This window comes from Narcine bancroftii, chromosome 3 (assembly GCF_036971445.1).
Source record: "Narcine bancroftii isolate sNarBan1 chromosome 3, sNarBan1.hap1, whole genome shotgun sequence".
Classification (NCBI taxonomy): domain Eukaryota; kingdom Metazoa; phylum Chordata; class Chondrichthyes; order Torpediniformes; family Narcinidae; genus Narcine; species Narcine bancroftii.
The window spans coordinates 278,716,087-278,734,231 of NC_091471.1; the positions used below are offsets into that span (position 1 = coordinate 278,716,087).

At 43.7% G+C, this 18,145-nt stretch overlaps 1 protein-coding gene across 7 annotated transcripts in view; it reads left to right on the forward strand.

Moving 5' to 3' along the window:
- The window catches only part of LOC138758835 (TOM1-like protein 2), a 120,697-nt gene that overhangs the window by 65,058 nt on the left and 37,494 nt on the right, over positions 1-18,145 (forward strand). For all 7 annotated transcript variants that reach the window (XM_069928268.1, XM_069928269.1, XM_069928271.1 and 4 more), the window contains 2 exons: positions 91-207; positions 4,651-4,784. In XM_069928268.1, the coding sequence (XP_069784369.1) occupies positions 91-207; positions 4,651-4,784 (251 nt within the window). The remainder of the gene's footprint in view (positions 1-90; positions 208-4,650; positions 4,785-18,145) is intronic.

The following is an 18,145-nucleotide window of genomic DNA, read 5'->3' on the forward strand; positions in this document are numbered from 1 at the left end:
AACAAGTCTATTTATGGGTTTGCAGTAGTTGCTGCATTGGGCTAATCTAAGAGTTTGCCTTCAGTTTTAAATTGAATTTTTATGTGGCAGCTTGCCAGGTTACGCAGTGAGCTGGATGTTGTCCGTGGAAATACAAAAGTGATGTCTGAGATGTTGACTGAAACAGTCCCTGGGGAAGAAAATCAATCAGACTTAGAGTTGCTGCAGGTGAGAATACTAAAGTTTTGTTTGTTGCAATCTGTACTACGTATGGCACAATGCATGCTCTTCTTAAAGATCTCAAAGCTAAATTCTTTGAATTATGTAGAATGTTTCTAACATGTAAAAATATTTTAATATCCAGGTTTTTCTCAGTCTTTTTACAATTTACAATTTTATGTCTTGTCAAGCATTGAAACCAACTCTTTGCAACATGACTGATTTTTAAAAAAAATAATATTTTATTTACAACACAATAGCAGCCACTTCTGGCCATTGAAACCCATGCCACCCAATTACACACAATTAACCTCCAACCTAGTATGTTTCCGAAGGTGGGGGGGAAACTGGATTACTCAGGGTAAACCCAAGTATGGAGTTGTAAAAACTCCTGACAGACAGTGCCAGATTTGAACCTGGGGCACTGGCGCTGTAAAAGCATCGTGCTTATGTGCTACATGCTGCCTTGTATGGACAAATGATGTAAGGTTTTTTGAGTTTAGAAAATAGTTATTTGATGATATTTTCTTCCAAAGTGAATGACCTTGCATGTACCAATATTGTACTCCATCAGCCAGAACCTTGTAAACTCACTCATCAATATCTCTGCAGACTCTGCACAATTTGTTTTTCTACTCAATTCAGGTCATCAGCAATCAGATACATTATACTTGGTCTCCTCTTCCAAATCATTCATGTACATGGTGAATAGTTGCTCAACACTGATTGCCAACCAGAGAAACACCTACAGTATTTATCACAACTCTCTGCCATGCTAATATATTATCCCAAATCCAAGCACCCTTATGTTAGGGATGTCTTTATGTGCAACTTACTAGAAATCCAAGTGTTCAAGGTGCTTGTTATAGCCTCAGAATACTCCAGTAAATTTATCAAACGGACCTGCCCTTCTGCATTTCACAGCTGGAATAACTCCTATCCATATATCTCTATATTTCTTCCTTTATGAAAGTGTAAAAAGTTTTCCTGACTATAGGTGTTAAGCAAACTTGCCCATAGTTCCCTGCCTTTTGCCTACATCCTCTTTTTAAACAGAGGTGTGATATTTGCCTTCTTCTAAACTGCTAGGACCTGGTCTGAGTCCAGAGAATTTTGTTAAATTAGCACAAATGCTTTGACTATAACTTCCGCCATTTCCTTCAGTATCCTGGGTGCATTCCACCAGGATTAGGGGAGTTTTACAACTTTAAATCAACTAATTCAGTCAGCACCACCTCTTTTGTAACATCCTTAACACCCTTAACATCATTCTTTGGCATGTTAGATGTGTCTTCCACCATGAAATCATTCAAGGTCTCAGCAATTTCCATGTTACCCAATGTTAATTTGCCCTTCCCATCTTCCAAGGGGCCTACATTGGCTTTAAACATCCTTTTCCATTTATAAAATTATATTTTGCGCTAGTTTACATTCATAATCTATCTTCCCTTTCTTTATTTTCCCAATCTTTCAGTTTCTCACTACCCTTGGCAACTTTGTATGTTTGAGCGTTAATTTGATGCTTTCCTTTATTTCCTTAGTTATACAAGCCTCGCTCTCCCTATTATTATCCTTGCTTTCAACTGGAATATTCTTTAGTTCAGCAGTGTGTAAAACCTCTTTGAAAGTCTTCTACAATTCCTCAACTGTCCTTCCATATAGCCTCTGTTCCCAGACTGCACTAGCCCATTCCTCCCTCATCCTGTGAAGGACTTTGGTCAGGCATAATACACTGGTTTTAGATTGTACTATTCCACCCACCATTTGTATGAGAAATTCAATTAATTTGTAATTTCTCTTTCGAAAAGGATCCTTAACTTGTTTTACCAGTCTCAAATTGCACAGGACCAGATTTAAGACAGCATGTGGCCTTCTAGGATCAGTAACATGCTGTACAAGAGAGCTATTACGATGCCTTCTATGAACTCCTCCTTAAGCCTACCTTGATCAACTTGATTTGCCCAATCTATGTGCAAGTTAAATAGCCCATGACAACTGCCATTCCATTCTTGTATGCTTCAGATATTTTCTTGGTTTATTATTGCCTGTGTCACTGTAGTGTTATTATTTGGTGGCCTATGGACTACTCCCACAATTTTCTTCTCCCTTACTATTCTTAATCTCTACCCAGATGGATTCAACCTTCTGCTCCTTGGACCTTGTATCATTTCTCAAGATTGTCCTGATCTTAACTTTAAATAAGAGCACGATCCACCTCCCTTATCTTCCTACCTACTGATACCCTTGGATACTTAACTTTCAATCATCTCCACTCTGCAACCACATTTCTGTAAGGTCCACTAAATCATACCCCTTTGCACTGATTGTGCCACAGATTCATTTACCTTGTTTTGAATACCACTGGCATTCACATAAATTATCCTGACACTCATTGACCTTTTGACTTTCTGCACTCCATTTTACTTTTCTCATGTAAAAATAAGCAAGTTACGTGGTAATACACAAATGTGCTGGAGAAATCCGGAAGTCCGCAGCATCTATAGGAAATAAAGGGTAACCAATGTTTTGGGCCTGAGTCCTTCATTAAGATATGAGCAAAAAACAGGCAGGAGCCTGAGTGAAAAGGTGGTGTGGGGAAGAAGAGGAGAGGAAGGGGCATGGGGAGCAGCATAGGCTAACAGATATGAGATCATAGGTGGATAGGGGTGGGAGGATGGAAGAGAAAAAAGACAAGAAGTGCTGGGGGTGGGGGGGGTAGCTCTCTGGTAGGAGAGAGAGAGACAAGAAGGGGGTGGGAGCTGGAGGAAAGGAGACAGAGGTACAAGGAACTCAGGAAAGGGGGTTAACGGAAATTGGAAAAGTTGATGTTAATGTCATCTGGTTGGAGAGTGCTGGGACAGATTATAAGACGTTGTTCCTCCAATTTATGGTTAGCCTCAGTTTGGCAGTGCCTGAGACAATGAATACATCTCGTGTGGGAATGGTGTATGCAAGTTACGTTGTAGCTATATAAAATTTTTGGTTAGGCTGCATTTGGAGTATTGTGTGCAGTTCTGGTGCCCAGTGTCTATTACAGGAAAGTTGTGGTGGCTTTGGAAAGGATACAGAAATGATTGGAGACAAGGGCATAGCCAAGTTCTAAAGTTAGAGTGAGCGAGCACATAAAAAAAGCACCATGTCACATACCAGATGGTGAGTCAGTGGTTGAATGATGTGCTGCACTGATTTTTCGGCAGCGTCAGACTTTGGGGGGGGGGGGGGGGTGGCAATGGTGTTGGACCAGGAGAGGGTGGCTGGCAGCATCATCAGGCCAGGAGGGGTGCTGGCAGAGTTGGACAAGGAGGGGCGGCAGTGTTGGGCTGGGAGGGGCAGCGGCATTGGGCCAGGAGGGGAAGCAATGGCAGTCCTGAGGGGGTGGTGGCAGTGTTGGACCTGGGGGTTTGGATCAGCGGGGGAGGGGTATTGGCGGCATTGGACCAGGGGGTGGGGTGGGGTGGAAATGCACTACTTTTGAATATCTTGTAAATGAGTCGTAAGAGTCCATGTTTGAGTTTGTGGCTGTTAGCCACTGTTAGCCTGGCTCCTAAAATCAATGTTTGGGTCCACAGACTCCCGCGCTATAAGCAATTCTGCGGATTAACAAATTACATTCTAACAAGGTTTCACTGTATTACGAGGATAGACTGCAGGAAGCTTTTCCCCTTATCAAAGGTAACTAAAACAAGAAAACCGATTTATCTGAAAGGGACCTTTTTTTTAACACAGAGAATGGTGAGTATTTGGAATTCAATGAGGGAGAGAGTGGTGGAAGAAGAGTCAGTAACAGCATTTATCAAGGTGCCGATAGAAGCACTTGAATCGCCCAGGCATTGAAAATTATTGACCAACTGCTGGAAGAAGGGATCAGTACGGCTGGGTATCCACTGGTTGGATTGGATGTGGTAGGCAGAATGTCCATTCTGCATGACTCTATGACAACCTGAATCTAGTCCCCATTAAAACCAAAGCAGAACGAAAGCACAGTAGAGTATTTGGATCAAAGTTTACACTGGTGCTCACTGTCAGGTAGAACTATCTACCTGAAATTCATTCTCTTGATTTTTGTTTTAGCAGTATTAAACATATTCTTTTGCAAGTCCTTACCCAGCTTTCTCCAGGGTCCTACTGAATTACATCTGTGTTTACCTTGACCTTTAACCCTATTGTTCAGAAACCAGAATAATTCCCCACAAATCAACAGCTTCATTGAAATGGTCATTGAAAATTTAAAGGCAATTCGTGAGAGAATCTTATTTTAATTCACCCACAACCTGAAGGGGCATTTGCTAATGGTTATTATCTGGCTTGCAACTGTGCTCTGATGCTGAGAGTTGAAAACAAATCAATTTTAACACCATTGATCTTCATTCAGTAAAATACTACTTGAAATATTTTGTTAAATGATTTAATTAGCCAGGAAGTATTAAACTTGTCTTTTGCTTTTTGATCAAGGAATTAAATCGTACCTGCCGAGCAATGCAACAAAGAGTTGTAGAACTTCTCTCTAATGTAACTAATGAAGAAATCACAGAAGAACTTCTGCAAGTCAATGATGATCTCAATAATGTCTTCCTTCGATATGAAAGGTGAATGACTAGTTTAGTACAAATTAATGATCAGGAAGTCAAAATATCAAAATTAATTGTTCATCTCCATCACAGTTCTTGAATGCCACTAGATGGTTTTTGTCATGCATACTCTGAACAAGAGTTTGTGGACACAAATATTAGAACAGCTGAACTTTCATGATTTGTGATAGATTTAAAAGAGCCCCAGCAAATATTTTAATATTTAAATATTGAGAGATGCAGCATGGTAACAATGAAAAATAAAAAAATGTTTTGCATTATGGGTACTTTAAACCAATGCAAATATCTTCTTTTTGCCCTCAATGCTGTTTCAATGCTCTCCAACTTGTTATTGATGCTAAGAACTCTGTCCCTTGAATGGAAATGTTCGAGTACAGAAATGCTAAATGGCGACAGTATTTTTTGGTGATGCTCCAATCTAATAGGAACTCGAAAATTTCTGCTGCTTTAATTCAACAAACCATGTTATTGAAAGTGAGTGGAGATCTCTAAGATTTCAGAAGAGATATTACACCATGCCAAAATATTCCAATTCACTTGCTGAACTACAAGGTACAGAAACCTGACCTGACTTTTGATGCTCGATTTTTAATGTCTCTGAATTTCACTTCACCCAGCAAATTGTGAGTCTTGTTTCTAGCTGCATTTATTATTGTTATTAATACCCCAGTATGCAATTGGATCATGGATTTCCTCACGTCTAGACTCCAGTCAGTGCAGAGAAGTCAGAACACCTCTTCCACAATTTCCTTCAGCTCCAGAGCACCACAGAGGTGCATTCTTAGCCCCCTGCTCTACTTGCTTTACATCTATGACAATACCACCATAGTTAGCTGTATAAAAGGGGAAATGAGTCAGCATTGAAAACTTGGCTGAATGGTGTACTAACAGCAACCTCTCACTCAATGTCACCAACACCAAGGAATTGATTGTGGATTTTAGGAAAGGAAAATCAGTTTATCGTTCTGGATAGCAATGGGGAGGATGAACTTTTGTGTATGCAACCCAAGATGAGATCCTTCTGGGTGGAATTAGGCCAAGTTCTAGAAAAAAATCATAGGTAAAGAATTCCCACAGGACCCAGAGATGATGGGAAATATAATGGACATAAGACTTTCAATGAACCTGTTCAAATTTCAAATCCAATTCGTAATGATTGCATTGGCAGTGGCCAGGAAGTGCATAGCGGTTACCTGGAAATCCAACTTATGCCTGACCATTACTCGCTGGAATGCAGAAATGTTCCCCTGGAGAAAATTACAACTTAAGAAAAAAAGTATAACACTTTTTTGAAAATTTGGCAACCATACTTAAATTCCAGAGGGGCACAATTATAGTGTGGACCATCATGCCTCGCTGCCCTACCTTCCCCATCTATCCCTTAATTGGTGGGGGAGAGGGGGTCCATCCCATCCCAACCAGGAAAAGTCAAGAGAAGTAAACAGCCTGAGCACTGGCCGCCCTGTTGTGACAAACCCATAAAACCCTGATATATGTCTTATACCTTTGTTGAGAGGGTCTTGAATGTTGAATGTAACTGTAGTTAGTTAAGTGTGAGGGTTGGGGAGGAAGGGAGATGAAAAGAGCTTGAACTCTGCAAAAAATTGTATAAAATGGATAATTTAAAATTTTCAATGCTGATACAGTTAACATTGACAGTGATGATGTTGATAACTGAGCTTAAGTTTGGAAAATGGTAAATAAAATATTCCAAAAGAAAATACTGGGGAGGATGACCTGACAGAGGTTGACCACAGGGGCTAGGTCTTTAGCACTGAGCATGGCTCTGTAGCAGAGAGGGTGAAGAGGCATACAATAGTGTTAGGAGATTTCATTGTGAGGAGAATATGAGCCGGATAAAGGCATCCGGATGGTATATTGACTTCCTGATGCCAGGGTACAGAATGTCTCCAATTGGGTCCTGAACATTCTGAGAGGAGAGGGTACACAGTCAGAAGTCTTGGTAGATGGTAGTACTAATGACATAGGTAAGATGTGAGGAGGTCCTGAAGAGGGAATACAGGGAATTAGTGAGGAAGCTGAGAAGCAGCACCTCCAGGGTGGTAATCTCACGATTACTGCCTGTGCCACGTGTTAGTGAGACCAAGAATAGTGAGATCAGGCAGAAAAATGCGTGGCTGGTGCAGGGGAACAGACTTCAGATTCTTGGATCATTGGGATTTCTTTTGGGGAACGTACAACCAATACTAAGGAGGGGTTATACCTGACCCCAAAGGGGACTGATATACTGGCAGGCAAGTTTAATGTGGCTATTTGGGAGGGTTTCATCTTATTTGGCAGGGGAGGGGAACCAGAGTGCTAGGGATGAAGAAGAGGGAAACAACACTAAAACAAAGATGGTGTGCAGCAAAGGTGACAGGCAGGCAGGCAGGTGACGAGATAAATAATAGCTGGAGGGATGACAGAGACACATTGCATTCAAAACCTGGTCTTAAGATGTTAAACAAGGTGGATGATCTTACTGTATAGATTAGAGGGTACAATACTGTGACCATTACTGAGTCATGGCTAAACGATGAATGTCATTGGGTCCTGAACATTGCAAGGTTAGGCATGGAAGCAGAGGGGACGGTGTGGCTCTGCTGGTAAGCAACACTATTAAATCATTGGAAAAAAGGCACATAGGATCAGAAGAGGTAGAGTCTTTATGGGCTGAGTTAAGGAAAGGTAAAGGAAAAAGGCCACTAATGGAAGTTATATACAGGCCCCTAAACAACATCGAGGATGTGGGTGGCAAAATATAACTGGAAATAGATGAGGCATGTCAGAAGACAATGTTACAATAATCATGGGGGATTTTAACATGAAAGTAGATTGAGAAAGTCAGGTTGGTACAAGACTTCAGGAGAGAGAGTTGGTGGATTGCCTATGGGAGGGCTTTTTGGAGCAGCTTGTTGATGTGCCCACCAGGATTAGGTGTTGTGCAATGAACCAGAGATGATTAAGGTTCCTTAAGGTAAAAGAACTCTGAGGAGGCAGTGATCACAATATGATTGAGTTCACTTTTAAATTTGAAAAGGAAAAGTTAGAGTTTGATGTGTCAATATTTCAGTGGAGTAAAGGAAATTACAGTTGCATGAGAGAGGAATTGGCCAAAGTTGATTGGAAAAACACATGAATGGGGAAGACAGCACCTTATTCGTGAAATGATGAAATGTAGGACAGCCACATACCAAAAAAAAGAAAATGGAAAAATTAGACAAATGTGGCTGATGAGGGAAATTAAAACCAAAGTAAAAACAAAAGAGAGGGTACAGAAGGAAGCAAAAATTAGTGGGAAGATCAAGGACTGGGAAACTTTTAAAAACTTGGAAAAGACAACTGAGAAGGTGATTAGGAAGGAAAAGATGAATTATGAAAGGAGGTTAGCAAGTAATATCAAAGCTTTTTTAAATATATAAAGAGTAAAAGAGTGACCAAAGTAGACATCAGACCAATAGAAAATGATGGTGGATAAATTGTAATGAGAGACAGGCGAATTGAATGAATATTTTGGATTAGTCATCACTATCATGGCTCTCTTGGAAGAGAAGTGAGTGCAGTCAAGATCATGAGAGAGAAGATACTGGGGAAGATAAATGGTCTAAGGATAGATAAGACTTCTGAACTGGATGGAATGCACCCTTGGATTCTGGAGGAGGTAACTGTAGAGATTTTGGAGGCCTTGGTAATAATCTTTCAGGGATCAGTGGAGTCTGGCATGGTTCCGGTGGACTGGAGGTTCGTGAATGTAACTGCAATTTAAGAAGGGAGCAAAACTACAGAAAGGACCTTTGAGCCTGACGTTGGTGGTTGGGAAGCTGTAGGAGTCAATTGTAAAGGATGAGATTACGGAATACTTTGAGGTGCATAGAAAGATAGGCCCAAGACAGCATGGTTTCTGTAAAGGAAAAATCATGCTGTTTATTAATATTTTATTTCTAATTTTTCAAACTCAGTGTTTACAATCCATAATAATACATGATAATCAAAACACACTATGTTTTCCAATTATACACGCTTCAGTGTTGAGTCCAATTTTCCCCCCTCCCTTATCCCAACTAATATATCCAGAGACAAAATTAAATAGACAGTTACCCTAAAAAAAGACAGCAACAATAAACTAGTCCTCGTCCCCTGTTCCTTTAGCATTTTACGGTGTCCATTTACCCTCCAGGCAAAGGAGGGACAGGAGGACCAAAAAGTAAAACATAAAAAATTCATACGAAAAAGTAAAAACAAACTCAACAAAAGAACAGAGATCATAAGATTCGTCAGGACCCCACTGCTGGCCTCCAGGTCTTTAAATTTTTGTGACTCAACCTAATTAAAATGGATGGATGGATTCCCCCACTACCCCCCTCCCCCAAAGAGAGGGTAGACGGGAAAGGACAGAGCGACGAAGAATAAAGAACCGCACTATATTTTTGCCCCTATATAATGCAGCTACAGTTGCCAAATTTTAAGGAAGGTTTGTATTTCCCCCTTAAGTTATAGGTAATTTTCTCCAGGGGAACACAGCTCTGCATTTCCTCATTCCAGTGCGTGGTGCCTAGATGAGAGTGTAGTGTCTGCTAACGGCAGTGCTACCAAAATGAGAGGTGACCACACAGCAAGAGATGAGCCAGTAACTGAACTTTATTTTGAATTACTCGCGCTGCTCGAGGAGACCATCCACTTCCTGTGAAGGGTGCGCTAGTTTAGGAAGTGACATCAGTGCGTTGCAGCGTCACTCACCATCCAGCGGCATGCAACACAAAAGCGGTGCTGTCCCCTGGACAATGTGTGTCACCATCCGCAGGCTTCCCCTCAGAAGGGAAGGGGGGCCCGCGCCATCTTGTGTCAGACAACTGGAGTAGTGATTCGGCCCGTCTAAACGTGCGGTCGCTTGGCCTGCTACACCATTGCCCCCAGAATCGCTGCCACCCTTTAAGTAAGTTACCGTACTGTCATTGGGCAGGAGGTTTCTGTGTCTGACCTGGGGATCTGGGGCAGGCTGGTTTGAGTCCAGATGCGCTGCTTTGAGGTGATCAATGGTAAACCTGTCCTGCCGCCCGCCAATGTCCAAGGTGAACACGACGCTGTCAGGCTGTAACACTTTGAATGGGCTTTTGTAGGGGCATTGTAGGGTTGTCCCTTGCTGTCCTCTTGGCACAAAAATTAATTTGATGGACTGCAGGTTCGCTGGAACGTGGCAGGGCGGAGAGCTGTATCGGGAAGGTGATGGAGGTTTCTGTCTACTTATTTGTTCCCTCGGTCACTGGAGGACTGGGTTGTGGGATGGGAGGGTTGAAGTGAATGTCCCCGGGATGGTAAGTGGGGAGCTGTACACCATCTCGGATGACGACACTAGTAGGTCTTCTTTTGGTGCTTTGCGGATTCCTAACTGCGCCCATGGGAGTTCATCCATCCAATTAGGACCTTGTAGTTGAGCTTTCAGTCTGCATTCAGGTGGTGGTGGAAATGTTTGACGAGGCCTTTTGCCTGAGGATGGTAGGTCATTGTGTGGTATAACTGGCTGCTGCAGAACTTGGCTAGGTTGGCCCAGAGCGAGGACATGAACTGGGCCCCTCGGTCCAAGGTGATGTGGGTTGGGACGTGCGACCTAAATGGACAAGAAAGCTCTGGCGTGTCTCTGTGGCGCATGTGGGCAGGGGTATCACTTCTGACCAATGGGTAAAACGGTCAATTACTGTGAATAGATATCGCATACTTGGCTCACAGGGACCAGGCCTACGATGTCCACATGCACATGGTCAAAACGGCACTGCGCCGGGTCGAAACTCTGGAGCGAAGCCTTGATGTGTCTGTGCACTTTGGTGCATTGGAAGTCCAAACAAGTCTTAGCCCACAGGGTTACATCGCAACAGAGGCTGTTCCACATGAACTTGTCAGACAGCTGGTGGACCGTGGACCTTATGTAAGGATGTAATAGACTGTGTATTTGGTTGAACACCTGCCGTCACCAGGTCACAGGTAGGATGGGTCTGGGGAAGCCTATGGACATGTTGCACAGTAAAGTTGGTTTCCTCAGTGAAGGACAGAAATCGCTAACCTTCAGGCTGATGACAGCGGTCCGGTAGGTCTGGACGTCCCAATCTTCTGTTTTGTCTTTGGCTAGCTGAGCTAACCTGAGGTAGCAGTGATGGCCAGTCTGGACAGCATCTCAGCCACCACATTGGACTTGACTGTGACATGGCGAATGTTCGTTGTATACTCGGTATACTCGGTGTCGTTGATGCCTCACTGACCTCAGGTCTGAGAACTTGCTGAGTGCATGGATGAGTCAACCTGAGGTAGCGGTGATGGCTGGTCTGGACAGCATGTCGGCCACCACGTTGGACTTGACTGTGACATGGCGAATGTTCGTTGTATACTTGGAAATTTAGGAGCTGTGTCGTTGTTGCCTCACTGACCTCAGGTCTGAGACCTTGCTGAGTGCATGAATGAGTGGTTTGTGGTCTATGTAGGCCACGAAAACCCTTCCTTCTAACATGTACCAGAAATGTCGTATTGCCAGGTACAGGGCCAACAGTTCGCGGTGAACGCACTGTACTTGAGTTCTGTTGTCTGAAGATGTTTGTTGAAGAAAGCCGAGGGCCCAACTGTTCATCGACCCACTGCTCCAGCACCGCGCTGACCGCTCTGTTTGATGGGTCTGTTGTAAGAACCGGGAGAAGGAAGAGTCTGGATGAGCCAGAGATATGGTCTCCGCTATTCTGCTTTGGTTACCTGGAATGCTGCAACAGTTTCACATGTCCACTGGAGAACCTTGTTGCTGAGTTTGATGAGGTCGAATATTGGTTGCATGAGGGTAGCCACTCTCAGGAGGAAACGATGATAGAAGTTCACCAGCCCTAGGAATTCTTGTGGGCCTTTGATTGTGCTCGGCTTGGGAAAATATTGGATGGCTTCCACCTTATCCAGCAGTGGTGTTACCCCCTCTCGGGTGATATGGTGTCCCAGGAAATCGACAGTTTCCAGGCCGAAATGGCACTTAGCCGGGTTCACTGTGAGTCTGAACTCTTGCAACCTGTCGAAAAGCTAGTTATGTGCGTCCTGTGTATGCTGACGTCGGGGCTGGTGATGAGAATGCCATCCAGGTAGACAAAGATGTAAGCGAGAACCCTGCCAACCACATCCATTAGGCACTGAAACATCTGGGCTGTGTTCTTTAGACTGAAAGGCATCCGAAGGAACTTCAAAAGGCTGAAACGTGTAATAATGGCTGTTTTTGAGACATCGTTAGGATGCACCGGAATTTGATGGTACCCTTTGACGAGGTTCACCTCGGAAAAGATCCCGGCAGCCCTGGAGCCTCGTGACAAAATCCTGGATGTGTGGGATATCTATCTGGGATGATGGTGTTGTTGAGTCACCTGTAATCGCCACATGGGCGCCAACTGCCAGAGTTCTTCTGGGCCATTTGCAGCAGGGATGCCCAGGGGATGTTTGAACGGCGGATGATACTTAATTCCTCCATGGCAGTTAACTCAGTCTTGGCTTGAAGGAGTTTGTCCTGCTGGAGGCGCTGTGCTCGTGCATACACTGAGGCCCGGTAGTCTTGATGTGGTGCTCTACACCATGTGCTGGTTTGGCGTCATGGAAGTTGGGCACCAACAGAGACAGGTACTTTGTCAGTAAGAGGGCATATTCGTTACGGTCCAGAGCATGGATTCCTAACAGCAGAAAGGAACATTGCTGTAGTATAATGGGGTATGACTGGAATGTGATTACATTGAACAAATGGCATTTGTTCATGTCCACCAGGAGCTCGTGTGCCTGGAGGAAATCTGCTTTGAGTAGGGCTTGTCCCATGGACGCAATCATACATTTCCAGTGGAAACCAGTGTCTGCGGCATGGATTGTGACTAGGTGGGTGCCAAAACTTGGAATGGAGGAAACATTGGCTGCTTTTAGGAGAAGGCCCTTGGGTTTGTGTTTGAGTTCAAAATACGACGGCAGAATGAGGCTTATCTCTGCGCCTGTGTCGACTAGGAAATCCTTCTTTGTTCACTGGTCCCTGAGGCCTCTATGTGTGCCAACCACCAAGGCCACTATCGGCGGCCGGCCTGTCTATTTCCTGCTACCGCTCTTAACTTGGTGTTGGAATATGAGTATGGAGGGACGCACCTCTGGGTGTTACGGCCCAATCTGCAGTGGTAGGAGGAGTAATCTGTTTGTCTGAGCATTCGTTACATTACTACGCCAATGGCACATGTATGGAGCTCTGTGGTGGAGTGTGGAAAAGTTTGTCTGCTTCTTTAGCTACCAGGTATGGGGTGCTGAAATTCATGTTGGATATTGCCAAAGAAACATGCACCAGTAGCTTGGAGAGGAAAAGGGCCTCAAACAAGAAACAGTTTGTGTGTCCTTTCACTAAAGTCACCATTTTGTGCATGAACTTGGAGGGGTTACTATCACCCAGGCCTTGCATATTCAGTATGTGGACGGCACGCTCGTGCTGGCTAAGTTCCAGGGAATCAAGGAGGAAATGCCGGAATTGTTCATACTTACCCTCCTTAGGAGGATTTTCCACGAAGGAACTTACTTTTGCTGCAGTAGCAGCGTCCAGGGCTTTGAAGACGTGCCAGAACTTGGTATCGTCCGAGACAATGCCTCTGATCTGGAACTGTGACTTGGCCAGTTGTAATGAATTCCTGGGCTGATTTGCCCAGAACAGCAGCAAGTGCACGCCCACAGTGTTGGTCGCAGCCGTTGCGACTGTAGCAGTAGTAGCATCCTGCATTTTGTCGCATTCGAGGTGGGTTCCAAAGACGTTGGAACCATTGGGGTCAACACTGTAGCGTCTGCTAGCAGCAGCGCTACCAAAATGAGAGATGTTCACACAGAACGAGGAGAACCAGTAACTGAAGTTTATTTTGAATTACTTGCTCTGCTCAAGGAGACCACCCACTTCCTGTGAAGGGTGCGCTGGTCTAGGAAGTACTGTCAGTGCATCATGGTCTCGCTCCCCGTCCAGGAGCATACAACACGGAAGCGGCGCTGTCCCCCAAGCAACGCGTATCACCAATCACGAGCTTCCCCTCGGAATGGGGCCCGTGCCATCTTGTGTCAGATGACTGGGGTGGCAATTTGGCCCATCTAACCACGCAGTCGCTCAGCTCGCTACAAGAGTCAAACTTCCAAGTAACTGCAAGCATTTCCTGGCCACCACCAAAGGAGTCAACATAAATTGGATTTGAAATTTGGACAGCTTCATCTTAAGTCTTACATCCATGATGTTTCCTCAACAGAAACAACTCAGGGTCCTGTGGAAATTCTTTACTTATGATTTTTTCTAGTACTTGGCCTTGCTCTACCCAAAAGGGTCTCACCTTGGTACATGACCAGGTTGAATCCACAAAGGTTCCCGTCTCTATACCACACCTAAAACAATGATCTAAAATTTCTGGCTTAGCGTTGTTCATTTTCTGCAGTGTATAGTACAACTGATGTAGAAAATTATACTGCACCAGCCTGTATTGAGTATTAATAATTGAGGTCATGCTGTCACGACACAGGTTGACCAGCATCGTTCAATTGTTACACCTAAGTCTGACTCCCAACTTTGCTTAGATTTATGAAGTCCCAGCTTCAGGCTTAAAGGAAAATCATGCCTGACAAACCGATTGCAATTTTCTGAAGTGATCACAAATAGGATAGACAGGGGAGCTGCAGTCGATGTGTATTTGGACTTCCAAAATCCTTCGACAAGGCTGCCAAACAAGATGAGAGCCCATGAAATTACATATGGCTAGAACATTGGCTGGTTGGCAGGAAGCATAGAGTAGGGATAAAAGGATCCTATTCTGGTTGGCTGTTGGTTACCAGTGGCGTTCCGCAGGGATTGGTGTCGGGGCCGCTTTTTTATAACGTATATAAATGACTTTGTGTCTAAATTTGCGGATGATACCAAAATTGGTGGTAGGGGAAGTGGTTCTGAGGATACACAAAGGCTGTGGAGAGATTGGATAGATTAGGAGAATCGGAAAGAGGTGGCAGATGAAATACAGTGTTGGAAAGTGGACGGTCATGCTCTTTGGTAGAAGAAACAGACTGGCCACCATGTCGTGACAAACCCATAAAACCCTGATATATATGTCTTATACCTTTGTTGTGAGTGCCTTGATTGTCGTGTTTATTTAAGTGTTAAAGTGAGGATGGGGAGGGAAGAAGATGAAAAGAGCTTGAACTCTGCAGAAAATTGTATAAAATAGATAATTGTAAATTGTAGTCAATGCTGATACGATTAACATTGGTACTGATAATGTTGATAATTTGAGTATAAGTTTGGAAAAACATAAATATTAAGTAAAAAGAAATAGATGAGTAGACTTATTTAATTGGGAAAAAAATTCAAAACTCCCAGGTGCAAAGGGACGGGAGGCCTCGTGCAGGATATACCCTAAAGGGACTTGGGAGGCCTCATGCAGGATACCCTAAAGGGACTTGGGAGGCCTCATGCAGGATACCCTAAAGGGACTTGGGAGGCCTCATGCAGAATACCCTAAAGGGACTTGGGAGGCCTCATGCAGGATACCTTAAAGGTTGACCTCCAGGTTGAGTTGATGGTGAAGAAGGCAAATCAATGTTGGCATTCATTTCTGGAGGGATAGCAGACAAGAGCAGGCATGTAATGTTGAGACTTATAAAACACTGGTGAGACCTCAGTTGGAGTACTGTACTGTGTACAGTTTTAGGAGAAAAGGTGTGCTGACATTGGAGAAGGTTCAGAGAAGATTTACAGATTTCATATTTATTGTCAGAGTACATACATGACATCACATACAACCCTGAGATTCCTTTTTCCTGCAGCCACGGCAGAATTACCACTAATTGGTAGTGCAAAAAATAAACTGCACACACCATAAAACATGTAAACCAGTGGTTCTCAACCTTTTTATTTCCACTCACATACTACTTTAAGTAATCCCTATGCCATCAGTGCTCTGTGATTAGTAAGGGATTGCTTAAGGTGGTATGTGAGTGGGGAAAAAAGATTAAGTAACACTGATGTAAAGAAAGAATTGTAAACAGATGACAAATGTAAACAAACTGTGCAATACAGAGAGAACAAAAGAAAATCAATAAAGTGCACAAGTAAGTGTCCTTAAATGAATCTCTGAGTTTGTTGTTGAGGAGTCTGATGGTGGAGGGGTAGCAGCTGTTCCCGAACCTGGTGGTGAGTCTTGTGGCACCTACACCTCTTTCCGATGGCAGCAGAGAGAACAGAGCATGTGCTGGGTGGTGTGGGTGTTTGATGATTTCTGCTGCCATCCAATGGCAGCATTCCCTGTAGATGTACTCAGTGGTGGGGAGGATTTTGCCTATGATGTCCTGGGCTGTGTCCACTACCATTTGGAGGGCTTTATGTTCAGGGATATTGGTGTTTCCATACCAGTCAGTCAGTCAGTATACTTTCCACCACACATTTGTAGAAATTTGCCATTGTTTCTGGTGTTATACCAAATTTCGACAAACTCCTGAGGAGTAGAGGACGTACTTTCTTCATGATTCCATTACTGTGTTGGGTCCAGGAAAGATTCTCCGAGATAGTGACTCCAAAGAACTTAAATTTGCTCACCTTCTCTACCTCCGATTCTCCCAATGATCACTGGATGTATACCTCTGGCTTTCCCTTCCTCAAGTCAACCATCAGCTCCTTAGTTTTGGAGACATTGAATGCCAGGTTCTTGTTGGTGCATCATTCAGCCAAGTTTTCAATCTCCATCCTGTATGCTGACTTCCGTTATACAACCCACTACCGAGGTATCTTTGGCGAATTTGTAGATGGTGTTATTGTCGCACTGAGCCACACAGTTGTAGGTGTAAAGTGAGTAGAGCAGATGGCTAAGAACACAGACCTGTGCTGCACCATTACTGATGGATATTGTGGAGGAGAAGTTCTTACCAATCTTCACTGATTGTGGTCTGGAGGTGAGGAAATCTATGATCCAATTACTTAGTGGGGTGTTGAGTCCCAGGTCTTGGAGTTTGTTGATCAGTTTTGAGGGGATGATGGTGTTAAATGTAGAACTGCAGTCGATAAAGAGCATCCTGATATATGCATCTTTGTTGTCCAGATGTTCCAGGGTTTTGTGTAAAGCCAGTGAGATGGCATCCACCATAGACCTGTTACTGCAATAAGTGAAATGGAATGCATCCATGTCACCTCTCAGACATGAGCGGATAAGCTTCATCACCAGCCTGTCAAACACTTCATCACTATTGATTTAAGTGCTACTGGTCGATAATCATTAAGACAGAATGATACCAGAAATGAAAGAATTAGTATATGAGGAACATTTGTTAGCTCTTGGACTGTTTTCATTGGAGTACAGAAGGATGAGGGAGCACCTCATAGAAACATTTTTAATGTTGGAAGGCCTGGGTAGAATTGATGTGGCAAGGATGTTTCCCATGGCAGGGGATTCGAGAAAAAGAGGACGAAATATCAAGATAAAAGTGTGTAAATTTAAAACGGATGTGTGGAAAAATTTCTTCAGAGGGCCGTAAGTCTGTGGAACTATTGCCACAGGCAGCTGTGGAAGCGAGGTTGTTGGGTGTATTTAAAGCAGAGATTGATGGGTATTTGATTATTCAGGGCATCAAGGGTTATGCGGAGTGGGGCTAAGTGATAAGGATCAGCTCATGATTAGAATGGTGGAGCTTACTCTATGGGCTCCTATATCTTGTGAAAACCAGAGGTGTATGATCCATTTATCATTGGGGGAAATCAGAGGTAGAGAGGGTAAGTAACTTTAAATTCCTGGGAGTCACTATCTCAGAGGACCTTCCCTGGACCCATCATATTAATGCCATCGTGTAGAAAGCATGTCGGTGCCACTACTTCCTCAGTAGTTTGTTGAGATTCGCTATGATATCAGAAACCTTGGCAAGCTTCTAGAGATGTGTAATGAAAAATATGCTAACTGGTTGCATCGTGGCCTGGTGAGTGGCCACCATTATCTTGAAGCAAAGAGCCCTGTAAAGGTAGCGGAAACATCACAGCCAAAACTCTCCCCACCATCGAGAATGTTTGGTATAAGCCCACCCCCCCCCCTCCCGCTGGACATCATGACACCCACATCATGATATCACCCTTCCGTATATATAAAACCCTGTGTGTAATTAGCCATGTTATTCTAATAGAAATAAAGGATGAGAAAGCATCACGTCTCCAAGTCTTAATTGTGTAAGTGTGTACACAACAGTGGCGACGAGGAACAAAACGAACCTTACACATGCTCCATGCACTAACCGTGAGAAAGAAAACAACAGAAAGGTAGAAACTACTACCTAACAACCCCAACAAATTCCTGTCAAAAGATCAAGGCGAAAGTGCGCCAAGATGG